This window comes from Aspergillus alliaceus (assembly GCF_009176365.1).
Source record: "Aspergillus alliaceus strain CBS 536.65 unplaced genomic scaffold BDW43scaffold_19, whole genome shotgun sequence".
Taxonomy (NCBI): domain Eukaryota; kingdom Fungi; phylum Ascomycota; class Eurotiomycetes; order Eurotiales; family Aspergillaceae; genus Aspergillus; species Aspergillus alliaceus.
In genome coordinates, this window is record NW_022474702.1 from 199,396 (window position 1) to 225,635 (window position 26,240).

General features: G+C 48.6%; 6 protein-coding genes and 1 non-coding gene across 7 annotated transcripts; 5 read left to right on the forward strand and 2 right to left on the reverse strand.

Annotated features, from left to right (window-relative positions):
- Positions 1-4,610: 4,610 nt before the first annotated feature.
- On the forward strand, positions 4,611-5,386 carry BDW43DRAFT_310643 (putative DUF341 family oxidoreductase; the record flags this gene model as incomplete). Its single annotated transcript, XM_032046999.1, has 3 exons — positions 4,611-4,658; positions 4,713-4,731; positions 4,779-5,386. 3 exons carry the CDS (start codon positions 4,611-4,613, stop codon positions 5,384-5,386), a joined length of 675 nt encoding a protein of 224 aa, XP_031900806.1.
- A 335-nt stretch (positions 5,387-5,721) lies between these two features.
- Positions 5,722-13,796, forward strand: BDW43DRAFT_319062 (putative polyketide synthase; the record flags this gene model as incomplete). The annotated part of the gene is made up of 9 exons (XM_032048825.1): positions 5,722-5,977; positions 6,028-6,114; positions 6,172-6,229; positions 6,279-6,618; positions 6,670-7,195; positions 7,245-7,827; positions 7,909-12,542; positions 12,587-12,907; positions 12,966-13,796. Exons 1-9 carry the CDS (start codon positions 5,810-5,812, stop codon positions 13,794-13,796), a joined length of 7,548 nt encoding a protein of 2,515 aa, XP_031900807.1. The 5' UTR covers positions 5,722-5,809.
- Positions 13,797-14,374: 578 nt separating this feature from the next.
- On the reverse strand, positions 14,375-16,090 carry BDW43DRAFT_319064 (Cation/H+ exchanger; the record flags this gene model as incomplete). The annotated part of the gene is made up of 1 exon (XM_032048826.1): positions 14,375-16,090. The coding sequence occupies exon 1, from the start codon at positions 15,791-15,793 to the stop codon at positions 14,375-14,377; it is 1,419 nt and encodes a 472-aa protein (XP_031900808.1). The 5' UTR covers positions 15,794-16,090.
- On the reverse strand, positions 16,091-16,964 carry BDW43DRAFT_66304 (DUF924 family protein). The gene has a single exon (XM_032050349.1). It carries the CDS (start codon positions 16,917-16,919, stop codon positions 16,389-16,391), a length of 531 nt encoding a protein of 176 aa, XP_031900809.1. The 5' UTR covers positions 16,920-16,964; the 3' UTR covers positions 16,091-16,388.
- A 162-nt stretch (positions 16,965-17,126) lies between these two features.
- On the forward strand, positions 17,127-17,198 carry BDW43DRAFT_t102. Its single transcript has one exon. It is a non-coding gene; the product is annotated as a tRNA-Ala (tRNA).
- A 522-nt stretch (positions 17,199-17,720) lies between these two features.
- Positions 17,721-18,354, forward strand: BDW43DRAFT_310647 (AAA family ATPase; the record flags this gene model as incomplete). Its single annotated transcript, XM_032047000.1, has 2 exons — positions 17,721-17,832; positions 17,900-18,354. The coding sequence occupies 2 exons, from the start codon at positions 17,721-17,723 to the stop codon at positions 18,352-18,354; spliced, it is 567 nt and encodes a 188-aa protein (XP_031900810.1).
- A 2,878-nt stretch (positions 18,355-21,232) lies between these two features.
- BDW43DRAFT_66323 (putative ABC multidrug transporter) lies at positions 21,233-25,930 on the forward strand. Its single transcript, XM_032050350.1, has 2 exons — positions 21,233-23,143; positions 23,221-25,930. Exons 1-2 carry the CDS (start codon positions 21,404-21,406, stop codon positions 25,744-25,746), a joined length of 4,266 nt encoding a protein of 1,421 aa, XP_031900811.1. The 5' UTR covers positions 21,233-21,403; the 3' UTR covers positions 25,747-25,930.
- Positions 25,931-26,240: the final 310 nt, after the last annotated feature.

A 26,240-nucleotide genomic window follows, 5' to 3' on the forward strand; every position in this document is an offset into this window, starting at 1 on the left:
AGAGGGTGCCATTGGCCGCACTCGCCCGATATAGACGGTACCTGGTGTTACTCCCCTGTTTCTGCTAAGATGCCCATCACCATTGCGGATACTACGTCTCAAGGCAAACAATAGGCCACACATATCACCATTCTGACCACAGCTTGGACCGCTCGAGTGGTTCCAGTAGAGGTCTATATAATTAATAAATCCGCTCCTTCAACGACCGCGTCCACCTCCACCACTACTACGGCCAAAGGAACCTCCACAGCAACATCATCCGACCTGCCCCCTTCATTGACACAATCGAGTTACGGCAGTAGCATGTCTGCAGGAGCCGGAGTGGGACTCGGTGTTGGAATCACGGTGGCCATCATAGGAGTCCTTGCGGGCGTGTCCTTGCTCTTTTTACGACGAAAGCGACATACCGAAGAAAACATCGGGGAAAGTCAACCACCAACCACAAACCAAATTGAGAGATATGTATAATGGCCGTGAACCAAGTGAGTTCTAATTCTAGTCCCAGGGGCTAGCACACCATGCATAGGGCACTCAGTTGCAACCACAACCAGTAGCCAAGATGCCCGCGAATCAGGATCCATTCGAGTTGGAAGCGTATAGACTGACTATACGTCTGCGCAATGATGGTGCATGTCTTCACCTAGACAGCTCAAGTGCCTCATTTTCTCTTGGCTTTTTTCCTTTTTTTCTTGTCTTCGCTGAACCTTTGCGTCCTGGTCTCATTTCTGGTTTCTCTGTTCGCATGTATGTCATACGTATGTTCCTCAACTAATAATCTGAATCATACCATTTATTTTCCCGCGCTGCGCGCAGAGCGGGGACCATCTAGAAACTTGCTTGTAAATGGTGTCATATCTACTTTCTAGAAGAAAGGGAGAGAGACAAGAAGCGATTCCTGCGGACATGTTCTGACATCTTAGGAAACCTACTTGTTTAGTAAGAAACAGGAGAGGGTGAATGGCTTCTAGTGTGGGAATTGTCCGGCAAAGGCCCCGATACGATTGGCGCTTTAAGTAAGAAGTATTGTCAGCCTACAGGGAAGGCGATAACCACGTGACCTAACCACAACACCATGGAATCTGTGATAGATTTAGACCTTAGCACCGCCAACCCCACACATGAACACCTATACCAGCTCTATCATGTTATGAGCCCGGGCCCTATACCCGGAATATTACCCTATTACGGAACTTATGAAGCTATTCAGAAATAAATTATCTACAAAAGCCTATTTTCTTTAAGCTATTTTGCCAACAAAAACCAACACCGCTGAGCGAACCCCCTACATAGATCAGACTAAATCATCAAATTTTAGCTCCATCAACAATACAATAAAAGTCATTAAACATATCGCTACAATGCATGAGAGTATCGGGGAAGGCTCTGTGGCTATAAATCAAGCAACAAACCTGCCGGAAAAGGCGGATTTTACACTACAACCGATGGAAAAGCTTGAGAATCATAATAACTGGGACGAGTGGATCGATACTGTACGGATGATCTTAGATATCCATGAACTACAGGATCTGATCCAGGCTGACGTGCCTAAACCCTCTAAATCGGATCCTAAATACGAGATATGGCGCACTTGCGCGAGTATTGTCAACCTCTGGTTGCGTGCGCACCTTACAGAAGACCTCGCTGCCAAGGTGGAAACGACTCATCTGCCAAAACAATGGCCTGATGAAACCGTACAAACGATCTCCAAGCTGATACACGGCCATGGATATCTCCTGAATGGAGCCGTTTGGATTGACGCTGTTCTGATCAAGAGATCTGATTACGGCACTATACAGCAATTTGTTACTGCACTCCAAGAAAAGATTTCTGCCGCGGGAAAGGTCAACATGACTATTACTCCTTACCAGGCAACTCTATTATTGCTCAACGGAATTGAAACGGAATTGCCTATTTTCGCCGGCAACGTGAGATACTCTATGACAGAGAACTCATGGAAAGATTTAACCGAAAATAACTTCTTCAACTACTGCCAAATAGCATGTCATGAGGCGAGAATCTATGGAGACCGCATCTTTATGGCTACCCAGGCCAAATCAGGAAACCGGAGGGGAACCTACCCTGAAAGAAAACACGCCCCCCCTACTGGAATCGGACATGAGAAACACGTCAGGTATTGGTTCAACAGGAAATTACTCTACAATGGAACATGCCCATTCTGTCAACTAGAGAAACACGAACCTACACAATGCCCTTATCTGGTTCCTAGTATCAGAACCAAAGACTGGAGACCTGATCCCACGATATGGTGTTTTAAACCACCTCGTACACCATGGAGCCAATACAGAAAGGACCACTAATCCCACACATGAGCACCTATACCAGATCTATCAAGTATTTATCGGGATTTTGAAAGAATGTCCATTTCGACCGTTTCATATAGTCTCCGACATACCGAAATCTAGACAGAGACAGTCGTGGCAAAAGAACGCCACGGAATATCGACATCGAGTACCGATGAAGGAAGGACTACGATAGTTGGGGTGCATGCCCTGGACTTTTGCTGTACCTACGTTAGGAACTGCCATGCTAGCTATTTATTCATTATACGATTGACTAAGCGCTCGTCCCAATCATATTCTAATAGAGTGTTGGCGTAGCCTATCCTCAGTGAGGCTGGCGTTTGAGATGCTTCACTTAAAAGAGAAGAGTTGATGATCATATCTATACTGCAGATCCCTCGCGGGATACCCTCTCGCCAACGTTTCTTGTTCTTTAGTCCTTTCCACAGGGCAAGATAAGAATAGAATAGATAGCCCTACGGGTCGTGAATAAAGCCACGGGGCAAACCGTATGATTATAAAGTAAAGAAAACGAAACCACTACGGCTTGGCAAAAGCTATGGTCTTTGTTCTGAAAGGCAAAGTTCCTGGTATAAGGAAGATATTATCCTCAAAATAACATCCGGGTCACTTGGTCCCTGTTCTCGGCACTCGAAATGGCTGAAAGATGCCTTTGTATCCGGGCTCCCTGGTATCCACACAGTATGATCAAGTGCTCCGGGCCGCTATAGGTCAAATGATCCTTAAGGACATGATACCGAAGGTTTGACTAGATGGGGCACACCACTGGGATAGGGAAAATCTGCTTTGTTCCCTGAAGCATCCGTAGTTCTCTTGATCGAAGGACCACTCATGCTGCACAGGCGTTAAGCGATTGATTGCACCATTGATTGCCTTTAATCTACAGCCGCCAAAAAGGCATCGGGGGTCATTAGCGCGTCGAACCAAAATAACCCTCTGGGCTTGGGAACAAGTACTTACAGATCATCTAGATTTCTCTTCTGTTGAATCGCCTGCTCAACGTACACTCTTTGATCAATTTTACTCATATCTTTCCATCATATCTTCTTACGGGTCTCTCCTAGGCCCCACAGATCGCTTGCGATAAAGCTCTACCCGGTGCTTCGGTTTGCCTTTGCTACTCTGGAAACGTCTGCCACGGTTGCCAGTGAAGGAAAAGTCTGTTCTCACCCTCTTCTCCTTGTACTAGATTTCCTTGGTAGTTAGATGCCAATTCTTGTTCATGTCAGCTGACTGTGTCTTTAGACATAAAAATTTTATCCATCTGCGGTTGATCCCGCGTAAAGCTCTCAGAGAATACTGCTCCGGGGATATCTGCTTGGTTAGGTGGTGTGCAGGCTATGGTATGTATAGTCACGGCTCATCATTCTCTACGCTAGCTGAAGGGGACGATGGCAAATGTCAGCACCCATGTACCAGTGACGATATCTGCTGTGGAGATGATAAATGTGAGGGAAATAAATGCACGGGGCCTCATGCTGAGCACCCTCGGATTACTGGTTGCTTCCGGGTGCCAGGTGTGAAAAGGATTCAACAGGATGCTAAGAGCTAAGGTGTACTCTATTCATTCTCTGGGCTCTATATATCTATATATATGTTAGCTACCCTTGTTATAGATACTGAGCCCCTTGCTTAGGAGCCTAATGAGATCAGCAAAGAGAAGCGAGACTCACCTAAGGAGAAGATTCCTTCGCATGTGCCTAAATTTACGAGTCTGTTCTCCCTTCCACTTTTCCAGCCAGTATGTAGCGCACCGACTGACTTCTAACTATAGACTCATCCACTCCTGGCTACCACGGTCTTGAAGAGTGTGCAAAACGGCGTGATGTAGAATGGGATTGCTGCTTTGGCAATAAATGCGTTGCCCACGAAGACCACAAGATTGGTGTCGGTCGACACGGCGGCCGTTTTGACTATCCGAATTGATTGATTGATTTCCTGTTTACTATTTCTATGTGCTCACGCATATGATTGACAAACATAGGTATACTATGAGGACATGTAGCTGGTTGATGTTGATTGCTAAGATATAGCGAATATGTATAATTTCTTTATGAAAAATGCCTCAACTAGATAGTCACATTCTGGAGGATCCCACTATGGGGGGAAGTATGTAGATAGGCAACTCCAGAAAATACTCCGCGGTGACACGGAGACTTTCTACGATCTATCGCATGACAAGCAACGCGTCCATGGGCACCAGATGGCGCTGGAATATAAATACACTTCGAAGTGACGCCATGCTCATTGCCAATCAGCGGTTGCTATTTGGTAACCGGATCAGCTAACATGCCTCTCAAACTACTTTGCCTCCATGGATGGGGCACCAATACCAAGGTTAGCCAGATCCACCGCACGACAAGTGTTGTGTCACTGACCTTATGGCGATAGATCTTACAATCTCAGCTGAGTATGTGTCACCATTCCCAGGAAGAGACCAATCAACTTATTCAGCAGATGGCCTAACGGCCGATCTTCGCCGTGATAATACGGCGACATTCCACTTTCTGGAGGGCGAGGTGGACTCGATTCCCGGTCCGGGGATATCGGGATACTACGACGGCCCTTACTACAGTTATTATAAGTTTCCCCGGTCTATTTCTGACAATGGCAAGGAGGAAGAGTCTATGCTCGACGCGTACGACCGTCTTTACGATGCTTTCGACGAAGAGGGCCCCTTTGACGGGGTCCTGGGCTTCTCCCATGGGGGCACCTTGGCAGCTGGATTTTTGATCCATCATGCCAAATTGCATCCGCAGGAACCGCCTCCATTTCGTTGTGCTATCTTCATAAACTCTCTCCCACCTTTTCGAATGAATCCCGGGGAAGATCCGGTGATCGATCCAGATCTGGAGGGGTACATCAATATCCCGACCGTGAATATTGGAGGCGCTCAAGATCCGTTACTCGAGTACTCCCTGGCACTGCATCAGCTGTGTAATCCAGCCCTCTCAACCTGGGTAGTGCACAGCAAAGGCCACGACATCCCAGCCGATAAAAAGAACGTCTCCTCCTTGGCCGCAGCGATCAGGGCTTTGGCAGTCCAGGCGTTGGCAGTTTGGTGATGAAAGTCCCCACGTTTCGCTGCTGCCCTTTCTGCCCTTACTCCCTGTTCATAGTATTTATGTCTATCCCTGGGTTATGGGAGAAAACGGTTGAGCAGAATCATCCGACGTCCAATAGAGGAGATTCGGGGAACTCAGCTGATGTAGTTCGGGACATTGTGATGTGCAACATTCCCACCGGATATTAACAGAATCGCTGTACTCCGTATATTTCAAATCAATGACTCCTGTATTTTCCATACTCCAAATGGTATCTCTATGTTTGCTACTCGGTCCCAGCTGCTATGCAGGGTTCGCTGAACCATCATGGCTGCCGATCCCCTCGAACACAGCCCACCGGCCGTCCCGATATCCTCTACTTGCACTTCGGAACCAACTTCCTTAGATCAAGATGGCCTATATATCCTGTCAGAGGATCCTTGCATGCCAATTGCCATTGTCGGAATGGGGTTTAGAGGCCCTGGGGATGCCACCAATATCAAGGAATTGTGGACGATGATCCTCGAAGGGCGGGAAGCATGGAGTCCGATCCCGGATACACGATGGAATAACGATGCCTTTTATCACCAGGATCACTCGAGACACGGAACAGTAGGTGCCGGGTTGATGTTAATGACGTTGTCAAGGACTGACCCGCACAGATCAACGTCGAAGGGGGCCATTTTCTGGCAGAAGATGTGTCATTGTTCGATGCGCCGTTTTTCAACATGACCAGCGATGAGGCAGCCGTAGGTCTTTTTGCACAACCACTGGACTCAGAATGCTTGGCTAATGCTGGCCTTTAGGCGATGGACCCCCAGCAACGACTATTGCTCGAGGTTAGTTACGAGGGCTTTGAAAATGGTAAGTCCATTTTTACGATCGTCACGGGGAGCATACTCACGGCCAACAGCCGGTATACCGATAACAAGCGTAATGGGGAGTCGGACGGCGTGCTTTGTTGGCTGCTTCAGTGCCGACTACACCGATATTCTCCTTCGCGACCCAGACTGCGTGCCAATGTACCAGTGTACAAACTCCGGGCAGTCCCGAGCCATGACGGCGAACCGCGTGTCATATTTCTTCGACATGAAAGGTCCGAGTGTTACAGTTGATACCGCCTGCTCAGGTAGCCTGACAGCCCTCCATCTGGCATGCCAGAGTCTTCGGACTGGTGACGCCTCTATGGCCATCGCGGCAGGTGTGAATGTGATTCTCAGCCATGAATTCATGTCGACAATGACCATGATGAAGTTGGTCGGAAAGACTCCCATGCATTCAGTGCACAACTAATTATCTTCCAGATTCCTCTCCCCCGACGGAAGATGTCATACATTTGACGAAATTGCCAGCGGATACGCTCGAGGGGAAGGTATTGGGTGCTTGATCCTGAAGCCGCTGCGAGACGCCATTCGAGATCATGACCCCATTCGCGCCATAATCCGAGGCTCTGGATTGAACCAAGATGGCAGGACCCCCGGGATCACTCTTCCAAGCGGTGCTTCACAAGAAGCTCTAGTACGACATGTCTACCAGGTGGCTGGCCTTGATCCATGTGAAACGGACTTCGTCGAAGCCCACGGTACCGGAACCCAGGCTGGCGATTACATTGAAACAGCAGCACTCGCGAGCATATTCTGCGATGGCCGAAGTCCCAAGCGGCCGCTGCGGGTCGGGTCCATCAAGACAAACATTGGTCATTTGGAAGGCACGAGTGGGGTTGCTGGTGTGATAAAGGCTGTCCTGATGCTCGAGAACCAGACCTTTCTTCCGAACCGGAACTTTCGTGTGCTAAATCCCCGCATCCGCTGTGAAGAGTGGAAACTGAAGGTAATGATTCTGACACTTCTACTCGGTATCATCATTAAGCCTGCCACAGATACAGCTTTCCGCAGAGCCGTGGGAATGCCCGGGCCCACATCGTGTGTCCGTGAACAGTTTTGGGTATGGTGGCAGCAACGCACATGTCATACTTGAAAATACCTCGAGCTATCTCTCTGGTCGTACACTGGGAGGTTTAGTGCGACTCTATCGGCACCCTGTTGATGCCTGCCAGCATTCTCCGGCCCGAGCCCGAGTTTATATGCTGTCTGGATTTGACGAAGGGTCCACTAGCAGACAGCTTCGAAATCTCCGGGCGTATCTACTGGAGAGAGAGGTAGAACCAGATGATAGATACATGAACAATCTGGCCTATACATTAAACGAGCGCCGCACAGTCCACACATACAGAGCTGCCGTGGTAGGATCCTCCGCTACAGACTTGGTGGAAGCATTGTCTGGGCATATAAAAGTTACTCAAGCTCGTCGGCGACCAAGTATCGGGTTTGTCTTCACAGGACAGGGTGCACAATGGGCAGGAATGGGAAAGGAGCTACTAGAAACGTATCCGGTATTCCGCGAATCCATCCGGAGAATCGACGAGTACATAGGGTCTATTGGTGCTCCTTACTGTATGGCGGGTACGTTTGATCTGGTATTGCCCCTTGACACAAGAATTTACTTTACCTCCTGATCAACCAGCGCTAATAAAGATTCAATAGAAGAGATCCTAAAGGATGAAGAAGTCTCCCGATTAAGTCACCCTCTCCTCAGCCAGCCTATATGTTCTGCCCTACAAATAGCTTTGGTAGATCTCCTCGCGTCTTGGGGAATACACCCAGACTCAGTAACCGGACATTCTAGTGGGGAGATTGCTGCTGCATATGCCATTGGCGCGCTGAGTATGGAGGATGCTATGGCTGTGGCTTATTATCGAGGAGTGGTTGTTAGTGCTCCACCTTTCGCTAATGGGCCGATCGAAGGAGCCATGCTTGCCCTTGGGATATCCGTCCGGGAGAGCCAGTCTTATATCGATATGCTTCAATCGGGAAAGGCTGTTGTAGCTTGTATCAACGGTCCTTTGAGCGTCACGGTCTCTGGAGACCTTCCTGCCATTGATGAATTGGAGCAAATTGTCCGTGAAAAGCAAGTCTTCAGCCGTCGACTGGCAGTGGAGGTCGCATACCACTCCCACCACATGGAGTTAGTGAGCGATAAATATTTGAACCATATCGCGCATGTGAGACCGCGGAGCCAGGAGGATATCGCCAAGAACCTTAATGATCGATCCGTGCCCTTCTTCTCTTCCGTAACCGGAGCTGAGGCTAGACCTTCTGAACTGGGTCCACATTATTGGGTCAAGAACCTCCTGAGTCAAGTGAAATTTGTCGATTCGCTACGCTCTCTGTGCTTTGAGACAACCGGTCAGTGGGCTACTATAAGGACACTGGGAAGTAAACGAGTAAAGCGAGCTGGTACGGCGCAGAAAGTCAGCGTGGACGCCCTTGTCGAAGTTGGTCCCCATGCTACACTATCAGGGCCGATCAAACAGACCTTGCGAGAAGACAAGAAGCTCAATGCGGCAGAGATCTTGTATATCAGTGTTCTGACCAGGAGGAATAATGCTGTTAAAACTGCCCTGACAGCTGCCGCTACATTGATGTGCTTCGGACATCCCGTTAACACTCAAGCGATGAATAACCCCACAGCCTTCCACCGGTCAAGTGTGCTTGTTGATCTCCCTTCATATTCGTGGAGCCATAAGCAGGCATATTGGGCAGAACCTCGGCTCAGCAAGACCTTTCGAAATCGCAAGTATGCTCGCACAGATCTCTTGGGCGTCATTGATAGAATCTCTTGTCCCGCACAGCCTTTGTGGAGGAATTTCCTTCGAGTCTCGGAGACGCCCTGGCTACTGGACCATAGAATTGAGTCTAATATCGTATATCCCGCCGCTGGATATATTGTCATGGCAATAGAGGCCTTTCTTCAGCATGCATCGAACGGTACCACAGCACAAGAGATACGCGCAATCTACCTGCGTGATATATGCATACAGTCGGCCCTCGTGGTTAACGAGACAGCGGCTGTAGAGATTCTACTCTCCCTCAACCCATGTGAGGATAGCTCAGATATTCCCGATCAACTCCACAGATTCCATGTCTACTCCGTGACACCGGACAACATATGGACAGAACACTGCAATGGCTTCGTTGGCATTCAGAATGACTCCCAGATCAAATTAGTGCATGGATCTCAACAAACAGAGCGTTCCGACCTGACTCCCCTCGATACCCGATTATTTTACGAGGGCCTAGCGAGCATCGGCCTCGAATACGGACCTTGTTTCGCCAACATAAAACAAGCACGCTTCACGGATCACATATGTGTGGCAGAGATAATCGCCCCTAATACTGCAGCTGTGATGCCCATGAACTTCCAACATCCGTTTCTAATACACCCCTGCACAATGGATAGTGTGATTCACAGTATCTTCGTCAACACGAGCGTAATCGACGGTCCTGCCATTCCTGTCCATATTGACGAGATGTCCGTGTCATGTCGCACGACGTATAAGGCTGGGAGCAAACTAAATGTGTATACAGAAACAAAACGAAGCAGGAAGGCAGATCTCGTAGCCTCGATTTCAGTCGTAGACGAATCTCGACAGCCAGCGATGTCCATCACCGGTCTCCGATGTAGGCGCCTTGGGCCGAACTCAACCCCAAACTCAGGGAAGCCGATGGACCATATCGCGCACATGGTGAAGTGGGTAGTGGATCCCGATTTTCTTTCCGGGCCAGCTTTGTTGAATATACGCGCCACCAAAGGGGAGTTTAAAAAGACCACTGAATTGAATCCATTACATGAAGCATGCGCCTTATACTATATCAGGGAAGCCGTCAAAAACATGGATCAAGCGATGGTCGAGCGGCTTCAACCGTTTAGAAAACGGCAACTCGACTTCTTCAACGGAATCGCAACCCGACAGTTTCAACTTTCTCACGATATACATAGAGGGGCCATTGAGAGGGTAAGGTCATCTAGTCCAGAGGGCAAACTTCTCTGTGCCATAGGGGAAAAGCTACCGGCAATTTTCGCAGATGCAGTTGGTATTGGGACAGTTGACGACCAGCCTCTGTGGGATGAATACTGGGAAACGGTCCATGAGGACCCGGCATATGAGGCCGTGTCCAGGTATGTGGATCTGATCAGTCACAAGAATCCCATGATCTCAATTCTTGAAATTGAGGCCGGCTCGGGTGGAGCATCGAAGAAAGTTCTCCAACGGCTGGTTGGAGCAAGCAGTAATGGTCCTCGATTCACCAAGTATACTGTAACACACCCAGGTTCAACCTCTCTGGAGACAGCTAAAAATGAGATCTGCGCATGGAGTCATTGTACGGAGTTCAAGGCCCTTGATATTGAAGGAAGTCTAGACACGCAGGGATTTAACGAGCATCAGTACGATGTGGTGATTATCTCCCATGGGTTATACACAGTCAACTCAAGAAGGAAGGCGATGGACAACGTCCACGGGCTCCTCAAACCGAATGGCTATCTCATCCTGGTCAATCCTTTATCCAAACCGAACTTATTGGAGTATGTGATCTTCACTAATCTGCCTGGGCCGTGGAAGCAAGATGGAGTTGGATGTTTCGACAATGACTGGACAACAACTTTAAAAGATTATCTGTTCTCGGAAGGGCAGGCGTTAAATCCGTCAAAAGCAAAGCACTTGGCAATTGTCTCTCGACCTGCAAGTCAACCGATTTCACCTTCGTCGGAAATTGTCATTGTAGTAGAGCAAGGCGATTGCGGCGTAAAGGTAGCCCATTTGCAAGACCTTCTCTCAACATGCTCGAAGGTTGATATAACAGATCTTGCTCATGCCAAGCCAACAGGAAAAATTTGCATTATACTGAGTGATCTGATGGCCCCGGTCCTGGCGTGTGTGAGCCAAACAGCAATGAATATCATAAAGCAAACTTTCCTAAATGCGGCGGGCGTCCTCTGGGTAACAAGGGGTGGCTCAATGGCCCCGACCAACCCTGACGCTGGCATCGTCACTGGCTTTGCACGAACCGCTCGTTCCGAATCGGGGGTGGAGCCTATTATTACACTCGATTTAGATGGCCGCAGGCCGCTTTGTGAACACCGGGCGGCTGAAGTTATATACGACCTTGTTCGTCATCGTATATTGGAAAGGATGTTTGCCGGCTCCGACACCGAGTACGCGGAAAGAAATGGCATGCTTCTTGTCCCTCGGATTATTGAGAATGGACCCTTGAATGAGATGATTGCATCCGTCCATGACCTGCGCGCCACAAGTATCCAAGTCTTTCATCAAAAGGGCCGGTGTTTTCGAGCTGTGATGAATGATAATGCCCAGCCCGAAGGTGTTCATTTCATAGATGACGACCGGTTTACCACGCTCTCAGATGACCAGGTCCGTATTCAAGTACATGCCATTACACTGAGCGAGCGAGACGCACAACTGGCAGACACCCGAGCTACTGATGCTATGGTATTAGGGCTCAGCTGTAGTGGGACTGTACAATCTGTCGGAAAAGCCGTTCACAGTTTTGTACCAGGAGAAAGAGTAGCTTGCCTTAGGGCCGGAACAGCAGCCAGTATCTACCAAGACAGAGCGACTGCATTCCAGAAGATCCCTGCGGAGATGTCCTTTGAAGTTGCTGCCGGGATACCCACTGCGTACTGCACAGCTTTCCACGCGGTTCACTATCTCGCTGGAATAAAACCTGGAGATCGAGTCTTGATAAACTCCGCAGCTGGAACAGCTGGACAAGCTGCTATCGAAGTGTGTAACCTAGCAGGTGCTCATACATTCGCCATGGTGGGGAGTGTAGCAGACAGAGAGCTCTTAGTCGCCTCGTCCCCGCTACCAAGGGAACGGATATTCCTTGGTAACGAATCATGTTTGAATGATCTCATGATATTGACTGGGGATCAAGGGGTGAAGACCCTAATCAATTGTGGTGAGCCGGACAACAGTACCTTCTTCAGATTATGGAAATATCTTGGAACTTCGGGCCGTTTCATTCAACTACACATGCATAACTCAGTTCGGAAGAGCCAGTGGAAGATACCAGAGCTTACCAGTGACATTCTTTTTGCGACACTCGATATTGAGAACCTATTAAAGAATGACCCAGAAACCCTCGACAGAACTTGGGAGCAAATCGCGCGCCTCTTCCAAACTGGCACACTCCGTGGCCCATCACGCTTGACTACCTATCGCATCTCTGACATTGCCGAAGCGCTGGATGTCCTCACGCTAACAGATCACCCAGATGAGATCATACTCACTGCCGGTGTGGATGATACTGTTAAGGTTCGCTCTATTCCCCCCATGCTTGGACAAAACTGATCCTGTAGACTATCGTACCTAAGCAGGCGAATATGCTTCTTCAACCGGATGTGTCATACATGCTCGTGGGAGGACTCGGTGGTATCGGCCGGGCCACAGCACTCTGGATGGCGGATCATGGCGCGAAAACAATAATCTTTGTCAATAGGAGTGGTCTATCCCGAACGTCCTCTCAAGCTACCGTACAAGAGTTACAAGGAAAGGGTGTTCGGGCCATTGTTCATGCTTGCGATATATCCAAAAGCGATCATGTTGTTAAGATGATGAATGAGCTGAGTGAAGCAGTACCACCAATTCGGGGCGTTATCCAAGCTGCCATGGTTCTCAGGGTATTTCCTCACACCCCGAGCAGAATCTGCCGTTAAGAATCAAGTTAACGGGTCGCAGGACATCCACATCGAGAAAATGACCCTTGAGGACTACAGCGCTGCTCTACAGCCGAAATACGATGGCACTTGGAACCTCCATCGCTATCTCCCATCCAATCTCGACTGGTTCATCATGCTATCCTCCATCAGCGGCATAATAGGTAATGCGACGCAGGCCGCCTACGCCGCGGGATCAACATTCATGGACTCATTCGCAGCATATCGGAATTCTCTAGGTCTACCAGCAATATCCTTAGATCTAGGTGTGATTACAGACGCAGGCTATCTCGTCGAGAACAAAAAGCTGGCATCGAGAATGGCGCAGCAAGGATTCCAGGGTACAGATACAAAGACCCTAATGACTCTAATCGAAGTAGCAATCGTAGAATGCCAGGGCGACAGGGCAACCTCCCAGATAATCACCGGACTAGGCCAATGGAAAGAGAGTCAATCTCTACCCAACTTCGACGCGCCTCTTTTCTCACACTTCCGTCGTCTTCATCTAGACACGTCAGCCAGCTCTCAGAGCGAGATCCTTGATACGCTAAAACAGGACCTCCAGGCTGCGAAGACCCTTGAAGATGCTACGGTAGTAATCTACACGGCGTTAAGCGCTCGCATCGCTGCCCACCTTTCCATCCCAGCTGACAGCATTAACCCCACCGGTCCGATAACAGAGTACGGCATTGATTCCCATGTAGCGGTCGAGCTGCGGAACTGGATCTCCAAACATATCAAGGGCACGATTCCTATCCTGGAGATCTTAGCTAGTTCGTGCTTGATAGAGTTAGCAGGGAAGATAGCGGACCGATCTGACCTGGTGAGAATCGAGGAAGAGCAGTCGTTTTGATAATACATTAGGAATATGTGGCTTGGTAAATTGTCTGTTACTCATATGTTTTGCTTACCCTGGGTGGTTATCATTTACTCTCTTTTACACGCGGAATAGTACTATTTTTACATATATCCTGGAAATGGGACTTCATGAGTTGCCAATTGCCAGTTCTCGCGAACAACTAAGTAGAATAGCAACCCAGGCTGAGTCCCTTAGCCTTGCCCAGCCAAGGTGTATCGCTCTTCAGCCTTAGCGTTTGAAGCGAATGGCTCCCTCATTACGCGCACTTCAAAAACTTTTCGGCTCCATTTGGATTCTTGACAAGGCAACGGATTTTATAGTAAAGTTGAAGGGTATAGGTGGAGGTGTCCAATACTACAGGCTAGAGCCTCTATATAAATCGTTCAAGAAAAATAACGTCTTAAGATGTAGGGCTTTCATACATTCTAAAACGCTAAACTAGCACATAAGGACCACTCTTATATTCTTTCTTGATCGTTAAGTAAGCCTCTTATATCTGATATCTTTTAAGCATGGTTCTCCCGACTCCCAAGGAAACGAAAGTAGGTATACCGTCAGCGCCTTTATGTAGTTTAGAGAAGGCTCTCCTCGTCATGGTATATCCCACCATCCATGCTTTCTGATTGCGTGTTGGCGGCATTGGATACGCATGATGACTTTCCTTGTTGCTTTTTAGTGCGCACCAATGTCCGAGTCAACTTCGCAATGCTCATGCTCAAACCATGCACCACAACCGATCCTAACACAGTAAAGCAAACAATGGGCCAAACCAACTCCACAGTTTCACACGCATATTCGCCCCAATGACTGCTCGAGTGCTCTCGCGCCCGAGAGCAAGATGTATTTAGACTGTCCCTGGCCTCTATGGACAAGAATAGAGCACCAACGCCCATGGGACCAAAGTGGCCGCAAAAGAGCGCCTCCTTGTATGTCTTGATGTCCTGGTTCATCAACGACTTCAGGGCGAGAACAAAGGGGATCCGCCGCAATAGCAGAACAAGGAGCACAAATATGCCCATCTTCAGCAAAGATAGTTTTGGTGTATCCGTCACAGCAGCCCACGGGATCATCAGGCCAAAATAGATGAATGTGGCGATGCTGAGGGAGAAGCTGATGAATGAGGTGGCCACCGGATTTACCTGGTAGGCGTGTTCCAGTCTGCCGTGATATGCGTACCCGATGCCTGCACTGAAGACAAGCAGAAAGTCATCCATCCCCATCGTGCTTGAGAACCCTAAGCTGAAGAAGATCAGGGCCAGGGGGAACAGTGCGACAAAGTTCTCGGTAATCCTACCTCGCTCGTGGGAGTATCGGAGGAGCCTGTTTGCTCCATAACCGAGGGCGACTCCGACAACAACACTCGCAATACATTGGTAGGCAATCGTCACCGTCAGGTATTCTCGCAGTACAGCACCAACCGAATGCTCCCTCAGTATAAATATCCCAAGATAAAGAAATGGGAAAGAGGCACCGTCATTCACGCCAGATTCTGCAGCCAAGAGGTACTTGATACGGTCGCTTGTTGCCTTTGGATCTTCCAGGATGGTGGCGACCAGTACTGGGTCGGTCGGAGTCAGGCAAGCGCTGATCACGAGCGCGGATGGATAACTAGAACCGAATATGAAATGGATTAAAGTTGCACATACGATCCAGCCACCTATCATGACTGGACCGAGCAGGACGCCGATTCCTCTCCAGTGTTTCCTGCAATACCCATCCGGTAGTCCGATCCCCACAATGAATACCTGCATACTTGCAGTGAGCCGTGCCAGTTCCTTCGTAACATGATCTCCAAGCTTCCAAGGCTGGGGCTCAACGACGCCCAAAGCCGCTGGTCCAGTCAAAATGCCCACTAGGGTCGCGAGAGGAGGTTCCGCCAGAAGAAGCGTTTCTTTCAGGAAGCGTGATAGCACTGTATATAGGAGGATACTGCCCGATAGAAACAGGAAGCTGAGATGGAGTGACGTCGGATGGATCTGACTCCATACCATGATGAGTTTCGCCAGTTTAAGGCCTTGTCTTGATAAGAGAAGTTAAAAATAGGTAACAGAGATGTCTATCTACCAACATTTCGCTAGGTGTTGTCCTCGATGCGGAGAGTTGACTGTTCGAAGAGCGCCTGTTCGTAGTTGTTTGCAGGCACACTTTTTTTTCCCTCATGATTCAAGTGACAAACAAATGACTTTGCCAAGCCACGTGCCGTGGTATATGCTTGGTTTATTTGGAGATGAATCACTGGTAGAGCAAATCTCCGACCCCGATGGGTTGTCAATGAGTGGTACTGACGTCAACGATATTTGAGGCAAATGGAGGGATCTTGATCCTCTCCCCCTTCATAAGACCAGTTTGTCCTGTATAAGCTTGATTTGTCCTAATGCAAGGTTGTTCACTGTCTACTTCTGTGCAATGTTGTCCATGTTGTAGGGCTACATACTTGAAGTAAGTACTATTGAGGCTTGGCATCGATCATCTAAGGCAATAAGGCACACACATCGTTTCCTACCAGAAATCATAGAAAATGTGGACCGGGAATTTTATCTATTTTTTATCTTCTTTACAGTAAACATGATAACTCTGCTCTGCCATCTATCGACCCAAAATCGGATCCCGATGTATAAACCTCCCATTCTGCTTGATCTGATCGTAATAGTTCCGAGCCCAACGCAAATGATAGCTATCTCCGAGCTCCGTGAACAACCTTAGCGACATCTCCTGGTCTTCCAACTTCTCCGAGTGATTAAACGGCGAATACATATACCGCCTCTGTATCGTCGGCATACTCTTATCCCAGCCCTGGTCCACGGCATACCGCGCTACGGCAACCGCCTGGTTGTCCGTGGCATAGGCTTGAGGTTTGTCGCGGAAGATATTGCGGGGCACTTGGTCTAGGAGAAGGATCAGGGCTAGCGCGCCCTCGCCCTGGCCCTCATCCTTCCAAGCATCTCGAGCTCCGGCTTTTGCAGCTTCACAATCGGCAGCTAGATTTTTGCGGACATAAGCGTCGTCGGATGGACTACCGTACCAGAAGGATTTTTGCTGGAGATAGTCCCGGGAGCCTTTCCGGCCGAACCAGAAGGTGAGCATTTTTTCATATGGAGTGGGCATCGTTCTGCGCATGGTTTGGGGTGTAAATGGAGGATGGAGATATTACGTGGCTCGTCCGTGAGACGGTACAGCTCGTTGTATATATAGTTGGAGATCACCATGTCTAACCGTTTTAGGATATCGCTCTCTAAATCGGACCCGTGACCTCATCCTGTGTTTTGAGTGATTGATTATTCTTTGGCTTATAATGGTCCATATGGTCATGTCTTCTGATAAATTGGGGATGTGGTTTAGTGGTATAATGTTCGCTTAGCATGTGAAAGGTCCGGGGTTCAATTCCCCGCATCTCCATTATTTTTATTGATTTTTAATCATAAACCCATATCTTCTGGGGACATTCATATTCCAGGTTCTTTTTATATATATATACTCTTGTGGTGTGTCTGTCTCTTTCTCTACGCTGATAGATTGCTAAAATATGGAAATTCAATTATACCTTTTAGCCATGTGGTGAATTTGTTGGTGATTTCAAATATATACTTGCGGGCAACTTTGTTGTGAGCTCGAGCTTCTGTACTACTTAGACCGCGTCTTAATTTTCAACCCCCATGTAATCTACGTAATACCATATCAAACTGTCAGTATTCCAAGATTTTAATAGTGAATACAACTCGATAACCGCGAATAACCGCCCCAATGGTGAGTGACTCATACTAGACTCATATTCATAGATCATGGCACATTCAAACCAGCAAGTTCGCTTCAATCGCCGCAATGTCAGCAAACTTACATTCGAGTATCATACCTAAAACACTGCATATACATAAATTTCCACATTCATATACCAGTGACGCCGACTAAAGCTTCCAAAGAATGACATCTACTACCGTCCACCCAGGCAACTATGTCCAAGAACTCCGCCCTCATCTGTGCCGCACCGAGGCCGATCCTCGACCAGTGGTTATGATGACTTCAGGTGTCGCAGGTAGAGACTGACTTCCCCGAATTATCTTACTACCTACATAAACCTCCAAGTCCTAATCTGTCCCCAGGCTCCGGAAAGTCAACACTCGCCCACTCGATCATATCGGCGTATCCATCCTTCAAGCGTTTCTCTATCGACTGGTACATTTACTCCAACCATGGACTCTATGGCGTGGATTACCCGCGACAACGATACGAAGAATACCAGCTAGAAGGAGAGGAAGCATTGAGGGCGGAATTAGCCGCCACTGTGGAAAGAGGAGATGTAGACGTCGTGCTTGATTTTTCGTTTGCGTTCAGAGAAGTACGGGAGGCATGGAAATCATTGATTGAGAGGGCGGGCGGGCGTTGGGTGCTGGTGTATTTGGATGTCGACGCTGCAGAACTGCGGCGGAGAGTAAAGGCGCGGAATGAGCGGGTTGATAAGGATGGGGACTCGGCGTTTTATATGACGGACGAGATCTTGGAGAGGTATATTAGTGGCTTTGAGAGACCTGTTGGAGAGGGAGAGATTGTACTGTGAGCGGACTTTTGTCTGTGCTGTTCCTGCGGTGTGATGTGTTGTCCTCGTGCTTTTGTTTGAAGCATCGGTTGCTTTCTACCACTTGTTGTGATATTGGCTGATCGAGTGCACGGAGCTTTATGTTCTACTGGGTTGATAATGATGAGGTAGTTATGGCAGACTCTCATATAGGTCGTGAAGGGCTATAACCAACAATGTCTTATTAAACAAAAAGATCAAGCATCGTGGGTTTATAGTGCACTGGATTAGCGCTGCGGCTCAGGCTGGCGTTAGCAAAGAAGATGGCATCTGCTCCATGATAGGCGGCAAACTTGTTCACTCACGAGGGTCCTATCGCCCTGGAGAACTGAGTGATGAAGAACACATATTCATGCGAGCGACCGGCAAAGGAATGGGGAAATCTATGCCAGGAGCCTTAGGTATGGAACCTAAAATACCGCCCTGGAGAACTTCTTTCTCAGATTAGATATACAAGACATCCGAGAACATTTGAATCTTTGCAGGACTTTCTTCGTAGCATGGAACAGCTACGCAGCTGGCACCGCGGTTGTATCTGCGAAAGAAGACCTCCAGCCTTCAATACCCGCTAATGTTGAACAATCAGATCCCATACTTGATGGAGGGAGCTTAGTACAAATCTACTACGAAAAAAAAAGGCAGAGCAAGACTTCAAAATTCTGGCTCACCCCCTGTTGTATATTGAAGCTTATATACGGACAAGAGAGGGTCAATCAAAGACACTGGCAGCATAAGACCGACAGAGCCGAACAGGGAGTCACACAAAGACTATTGGATAGGGGTGCTTAACTAGCTTTCCGTCGATCGTAATGGTGTTACCATGTTCGGCATAGCGTTAACGAGGTTTCAGAAAGTCGCTGAGAGACATTTTGTTTGAATAAGAGAAACTCGGAGGTCTTACTGCATGGTTCCCGGCAGACTTTCGGCCCATCCGTGCACCTCTGTTGACTAGGTTCCCGAATTGCTTAATAGGTTTTGGCAGACTGACACCTTTGCACCCTATCATCACATGGGGTGATACATCTGCCGCTCAAGAGCTCGGGAAAGGTGCCGCCAACCACTCAGTTAAAGACGATGAAAGTACACTCCACTAAGACACAAGGATAGATGAAGGATGTTTGATGTCCTTTGGCTCCCAGTGTGATCCGGCCATCCGCTTACTACATAGGTATATGAGAGGTATCTCGCTTAATATTATGCATTTGCGGGAACAATCAACCTCAATTAACGGAACTACAGAGGATGTGTGGGTTATATATAGCTTGAGCAAGTGCCTTGATAGACGTCCCCTCTTGTGAGTCTTGTGAATGAAGTAGATTGAAGAGAGCTGCACCTCCACCTAGCATATATGGGGCGAGCAGATTCTTCGGAGTCTTGAGCATAAGGTTATTTCCATAGTCTGGAATGGGCCTCGAATGGGAAAGAGATAGAGTCGGTTGAAACACCCAGGCAAGAGATAGAGGCTATTGGTTTTCTTCATGTTAGCTCTGTCTCTAAAACCACCTAGATAGATGAATGTAATGGACCTCTAGAGATCTGTGTTTAGACACTTGGCATATTTCCGTAGATAGGCATGCTTTTGTGGAAGCGCTACTGGTCAATCATAATGGACCGTCAGCTGTGGGGACGGCAATGAGAGAAATTGAATTGATACGAGAGGGATTGCGCTCCTTTTGTGAGTATACGTACAATCCAATGGGAAGGAGGGAAAAAATAAGAATTATGTTCTAGAAGTAAAGGGACCCTCTCACAAGTCTAACCTGGAAAGGAATAGGCTACTCACGGGATCAGATCATTTACTTGCTCTCAAAGAAAACAAAAGGAGCTAGGATCCGAATATTAATAGAAGGGTCGGGACCTCGGCGTTTACGTACTTTAACTCAAACACGAGATATTGGGTCTTTAACTAGATTGGACACCAATCGCACTAATCTTGGCATGTATAATGATGTCGTTTATTGTGAGATAAGATGCAGGTGAGTCATAATAGAAGTACGTATCTGGCTCTAGACTGATGGGACATGGATTGCTTGCTGCCTGGGTACCAGATCGCCATCTTTGTCTCCTCTTGTTTGTCCGTAAAGATCACCGGCTAGTCTGATTATCCTTGATAGTTGAGCCGCCACATGGCGTATGAAGCATTGAAGAAGATGGTGTACTGGAAGTTGACATGTCAGGTTCCTTGTTATCCCTTGTCTAGTTCTAGGGCTTCCCTACGATCCAAATATGTGATAGATGGCCCGGAATATAGATAGGAACGGGAACCTGGTTACAGCCGCTTAACAATCAACCCTGGCTGACGCGAGATTGAAAAAAAATTCCTTCATCAGTGGGAAGACCAAAGAAAAGAACAGGGCCGAGGCGATTGAAATTATCATATCAGATGCCAGGAAGTTAGAAGGAAGTTGCGCTAAGCCTAACCAGGGAATGAATATCATGAGTGTCCCGCTGAGTCAGCGGAAGCTCTCGGAGGGTTTGATTCAACTGGAAGCAGTGATTGGTTGAATTTGAATGACTCAGCGGAAGGGGAGACTCAGATTAAGCCCGATCGGGGCTTGGGCGACCGACCGCCGAACCACTCTTCAACACACTATATTTCCTGATCAACAAATGAACCATGAGAGAACGCACACTAATTCCGACAACAACAGAGAGAGCTTGGAAGGTTTTCCCCTTTACCTCCTCTGATTGGTTTATGGCAACGTTAGAACCTATCGGAGATAATCATTCGGGTTCGGGCCCCACTGCTCGGAATATCGTCTTTTTCTCTCCTTTTTCCGCCATCATGACTTGAGGTCTCTGACAAACCCCAATAAACTATGGGCTCCGGAGTCTCCATCCATGGCGCATGGGTCTTTCGAATTTGAACTCGGTGCTGGCCTAGTTTCAGCCGGCCAGACCCACCGGGGAGCAATGTGCTTATATACTTCTTGATCCTGCCCTTCCCTATCATGGAGGATTTTCTCTTTTGACTTAACCCTCGCCGAAACGCTTCGACTAACCTGATTACGGTCCGAGCTTCCCTCAAGCCATGGAGGGTCACGGAGATTCCCCGTATTCGAGGGCGCCGTCTTCGGACAACAGAGACGACACCGACAGCACAGCAACGGTGCTGGGCGAGGAGTCCATGCCAAACACCCGCCCTGCTAATGTTAGCCGCGCCGAAGATTGGAGCTTGATGCCCCAGATCAAACAGCAACATGCACGAGACGTGGAGTCTGGTTTTAAGAGTCGCGAACTCGGTGTCACTTGGAAGAATGTGAACGTTGAAGTCGTGAGCGCAGAGGCCGCCGTCAATGAGAACTTTCTCTCCCAGTTCAACATCCCCCAGAAGGTCAAAGATGGCCGCAACAAGCCGCCCCTCCGGTCAATACTCCAGAATAGCCACGGCTGCGTGAAACCCGGAGAGATGCTTCTCGTGTTAGGCCGACCTGGCTCGGGCTGCACAACCCTACTCAAAATGCTTGCGAACCGACGACTAGGATATCGATCGGTGGAGGGTGACGTCCGCTTTGGCTCGCTTACCCATAAAGAAGCTAACCGCTATCATGGTCAAATTGTGATGAACACGGAAGAAGAGCTGTTCTTCCCCACACTGACAGTGGGCCAGACAATGGACTTTGCCACTAAACTCAAGATCCCGTTCAATCTCCCCAAAGGTGTGGAGTCAGCAGAAGAGTACCGCCTGGAAATGAAGAAGTTCCTACTGGAATCAATGGGAATCTCGCATACCAACGATACGAAGGTTGGTAACGAGTATGTTCGAGGTGTTTCCGGTGGTGAGCGTAAACGTGTCTCAATTATTGAGTGTATGGCCACCCGTGGATCAGTTTTCTGCTGGGATAACAGCACACGTGGCTTGGATGCCAGCACCGCTCTTGAGTGGACCAAGGCCATTCGCGCCTTGACTGATGTTATGGGCTTGTCAACTATTGTCACGCTGTACCAGGCGGGCAATGGAATTTATGACTTGTTCGATAAGGTCCTGGTCCTTGATGAGGGGAAACAGATTTACTACGGGCCTATGTCCCAGGCAAGGCCCTTTATGGAGGACCTGGGCTTCGTCTGCCGCGAGGGATCCAACGTGGCTGACTTCCTGACCGGTGTGACCGTCCCCACCGAGCGCAAAATCCGGCCAGGATACGAGAACCGGTTCCCCCGCAATGCCGAAATGCTCCTGGCCGAATACGAAAAGTCTCCTATCCGTACACAGATGATGGCAGAGTACGATTATCCCGATTCGGATCTCGCTCGCGAACGCACCGAGAACTTCGAGACCGCTATTTCGCATGATAGAAGCAAGAAACTGCCGAAAAACAGCCCAATGACAATCGATTTTGTTGGACAGGTGAAGGCCTGTATCGCTCGTCAATATCAGATCCTTTGGGGTGATAAAGCGACCTTTATCATCAAACAGGTGTCGACCTTGGCCCAGGCCTTGATCGCAGGGTCTCTCTTCTATAATGCCCCGAACAATTCCGGAGGTCTCTTTATCAAATCCGGCGCTCTTTTCTTCTCGTTGCTCTATAATAGTCTGCTGTCTATGTCTGAAGTCACAGATTCCTTCAGTGGTCGGCCGGTTCTGATCAAGCACAAAGGCTTTGCTTTCTTCCACCCCGCCGCTTTCTGTATTGCTCAAATCACGGCCGATATTCCTGTCCTTCTATTTCAGATATCTATTTTTTCCATCGTGGTCTATTTCATGGTGGGCCTCACCACGTCTGCCTCATCATTCTTCACCTATTGGATTTTGGTTTTTGCTACAACCATGGTAAGGACATTTCCCAGAAATTTAGCTCCCGCCGTTAGAAGTGCAGACTTGGATTAACTTAAATTTCTGTCGCATAGGTCATGACTGCATTATTCCGTGCGGTTGGAGCCCTCTTCACAACATTCGATGGTGCATCGAAGGTTTCTGGCTTCCTCATTTCGGCGCTGATTATGTACACCGGTTACATGATCCAAAAACCCCAGATGCACCCCTGGTTTGGCTGGATATACTGGATCAACCCTCTCGCATATGGGTTTGACGCCTTGTTATCCAACGAGTTTCACAAGAAAGTTATTCCTTGTGTAGGCACCAACCTCATTCCAACTGGCCCTGGGTATGAAAATGTCAGTGACCATCAGTCATGCGCGGGTGTTGGTGGTGCGATTCAAGGCAACAATTATGTGACAGGCGAACAGTATCTGGCCTCGTTATCCTACAGTCACAACCATGTATGGCGTAACTTCGGTATTCTCTGGGCTTGGTGGGCTTTGTTCGTGGCCGTGACCATCGTTGCTACCACTCGGTGGAAGGCTGCGTCGGAAAGCGGCAACACCCTTTTGATCCCCCGCGAGCGGTTGAGCACCCATCAGCAGGTTGCCCGCTTTGATGAAGAGTCCCAGGTAAACGAAAAAGAGAAAAAAAGAAATGACAGCAGCTCTGACGAAGGTGACGATCTCGATAACCAACTGGTCCGCAACACATCTGTTTTCACCTGGAAAAATTTGACATACACGGTGAAAACACCCTCTGGTGACCGCGTGCTCCTGGATGACATTTACGGCTGGGTTAAGCCTGGGATGCTGGGGGCTCTGATGGGCTCTTCTGGCGCCGGAAAGACTACACTTCTTGATGTACTGGCTCAGCGCAAGACTGAAGGAACTATCCGTGGATCTATTATGGTCGACGGACGTCCCTTACCGGTTTCCTTTCAGCGCTCTGCGGGCTACTGCGAACAGCTTGATGTCCATGAACCTTTCGCAACTGTGCGTGAAGCCCTTGAGTTCTCTGCCTTACTCCGCCAGCCACGCGACGTTCCTGATAAGGAAAAATTAAACTATGTGAACACAATTATCGAACTCTTAGAGTTACACGATATCGCCGACACCTTGATTGGCCGTGTTGGGGCTGGATTAAGTGTGGAACAGCGTAAGCGTGTTACCATTGGTGTGGAACTGGTTTCAAAGCCGAGTATCTTGATTTTCTTGGATGAGCCCACATCGGGCCTGGATGGCCAGTCTGCGTACAACACTGTCCGTTTCTTGCGCAAGTTGGCCGATGTTGGCCAGGCTGTCCTGGTTACCATCCACCAACCTTCCGCTCAACTGTTTGCTGAATTCGATACCCTACTTCTCCTGGCCAAAGGTGGTAAAATGGTCTACTTTGGTGATATTGGTGACAATGGCCAGACAGTCAAGAATTACTTCGCTCGTTACGGCGCTGCGTGCCCGGAGAATGTGAATCCCGCTGAGCACATGATTGATGTCGTCTCTGGTACTCTCTCTCAAGGTCGCGATTGGAATAAAGTCTGGCTGGAGTCTCCTGAAAACCAACGTTCCATCCAGGAGCTTGACCAAATCATCAGCGATGCAGCATCCAAGCCCCCTGGTACCTTTGATGACGGCCGAGAATTCGCCACAAGCCTCTGGACCCAGTGCAAGATTGTAAGTCGGCGTATGTGTGTGGCCTTGTTCCGAAATACCGACTACATCAACAATAAATTGGCTCTCCACATTGGCTCGGCCTTGTTCAACGGTTTCTCGTTCTGGATGATCAACGATTCCGTCTCATCCATGCAACTCCGTCTCTTTACTGTTTTCAATTTCATCTTCGTCGCCCCTGGCGTCATCAATCAGCTTCAGCCGCTCTTCCTGGAACGTCGAGATATCTACGACGCCCGGGAGAAAAAGTCGAAAATGTACTCATGGGTTGCCTTCGTCACGGCGTTGATCGTATCTGAAATTCCTTATCTCTGTCTCTGTGCAGTTCTTTACTTCGTATGCTGGTACTACACTGTTGGCTTCCCTAGTGACTCTGATAAGGCTGGTGCCATCTTCTTCGTTATGTTGATGTACGAGTTTGTCTACACCGGTATTGGCCAGTTCATTTCCGCCTATGCGCCGAATGCCATCTTCGCCGCCCTGCTCAACCCGGTTATCCTCGGAACCCTCGTCTCCTTCTGCGGTGTTCTGGTCCCCTACCAACAGATCCAAGTCTTCTGGCGGTATTGGATATACTGGTTGAACCCGTTTAACTACCTCATGGGTAGCATGCTTACTTTCACCATCTTCGACGTGGAGGTGAAGTGCAAGGACTCCGAGTTCGCCCTGTTTGACCCTCCCAATGGCACCACCTGTCGTGAGTACCTTTCAGATTTCATGCAGGGCATGGGCGCCCGCATGAACCTCCTGGACCCCGATGCGACATCCGGCTGCCGAGTATGTCAGTATACCCGAGGAAGCGACTACCTTCTTGGGATTAACATAAAGGATTACTACTATGGGTGGCGTGATGCCGCCATCGTCGTTATTTTCGCCCTTAGCTCGTATGGCCTTGTGTACGGTCTCATGAAGCTGCGTACCAAGGCCTCGAAGCAGGCGGAATAACTCCCCCGACCCGCCGTTTCAGGTCATTCGTCTCCCCTCTACCTTACACTTAATGTTTTGTTCGTTGGCTTTTGTATTCCCTAGAAAATGATTTTTGCCGGATTAGACCAGCATTGTCGATAGAATCGCTGCATTTCCCCTGTTTTCTTTCTTTGTTCATGATAGAGCGAGATATAGAGAGAGATATATATGTATATATACATATTCCAAGTGCTAGATGAGCCATGTGCTGACGCGCTTAATGTGAAGTGAATAGAAATCAAGATGACTTTCTACTGGGATCATTATTTGACGGATCTATATCCTGGAATTATTGCGACCGATAATGCCATTGTTCTGCACTGGCAATGTGGTCTTACCCGCCGAATCACCAGCTCTTTTCTTCCGAGTAGGGGATGTTGATATGTTGCCTGGTGAAGTATGGTGCCAGCGGATCGGTTGGTGTTTTTCCATGTAAAGGATGGGTGGGGGTTGTTGTGTGAGGCGAGCTTGGG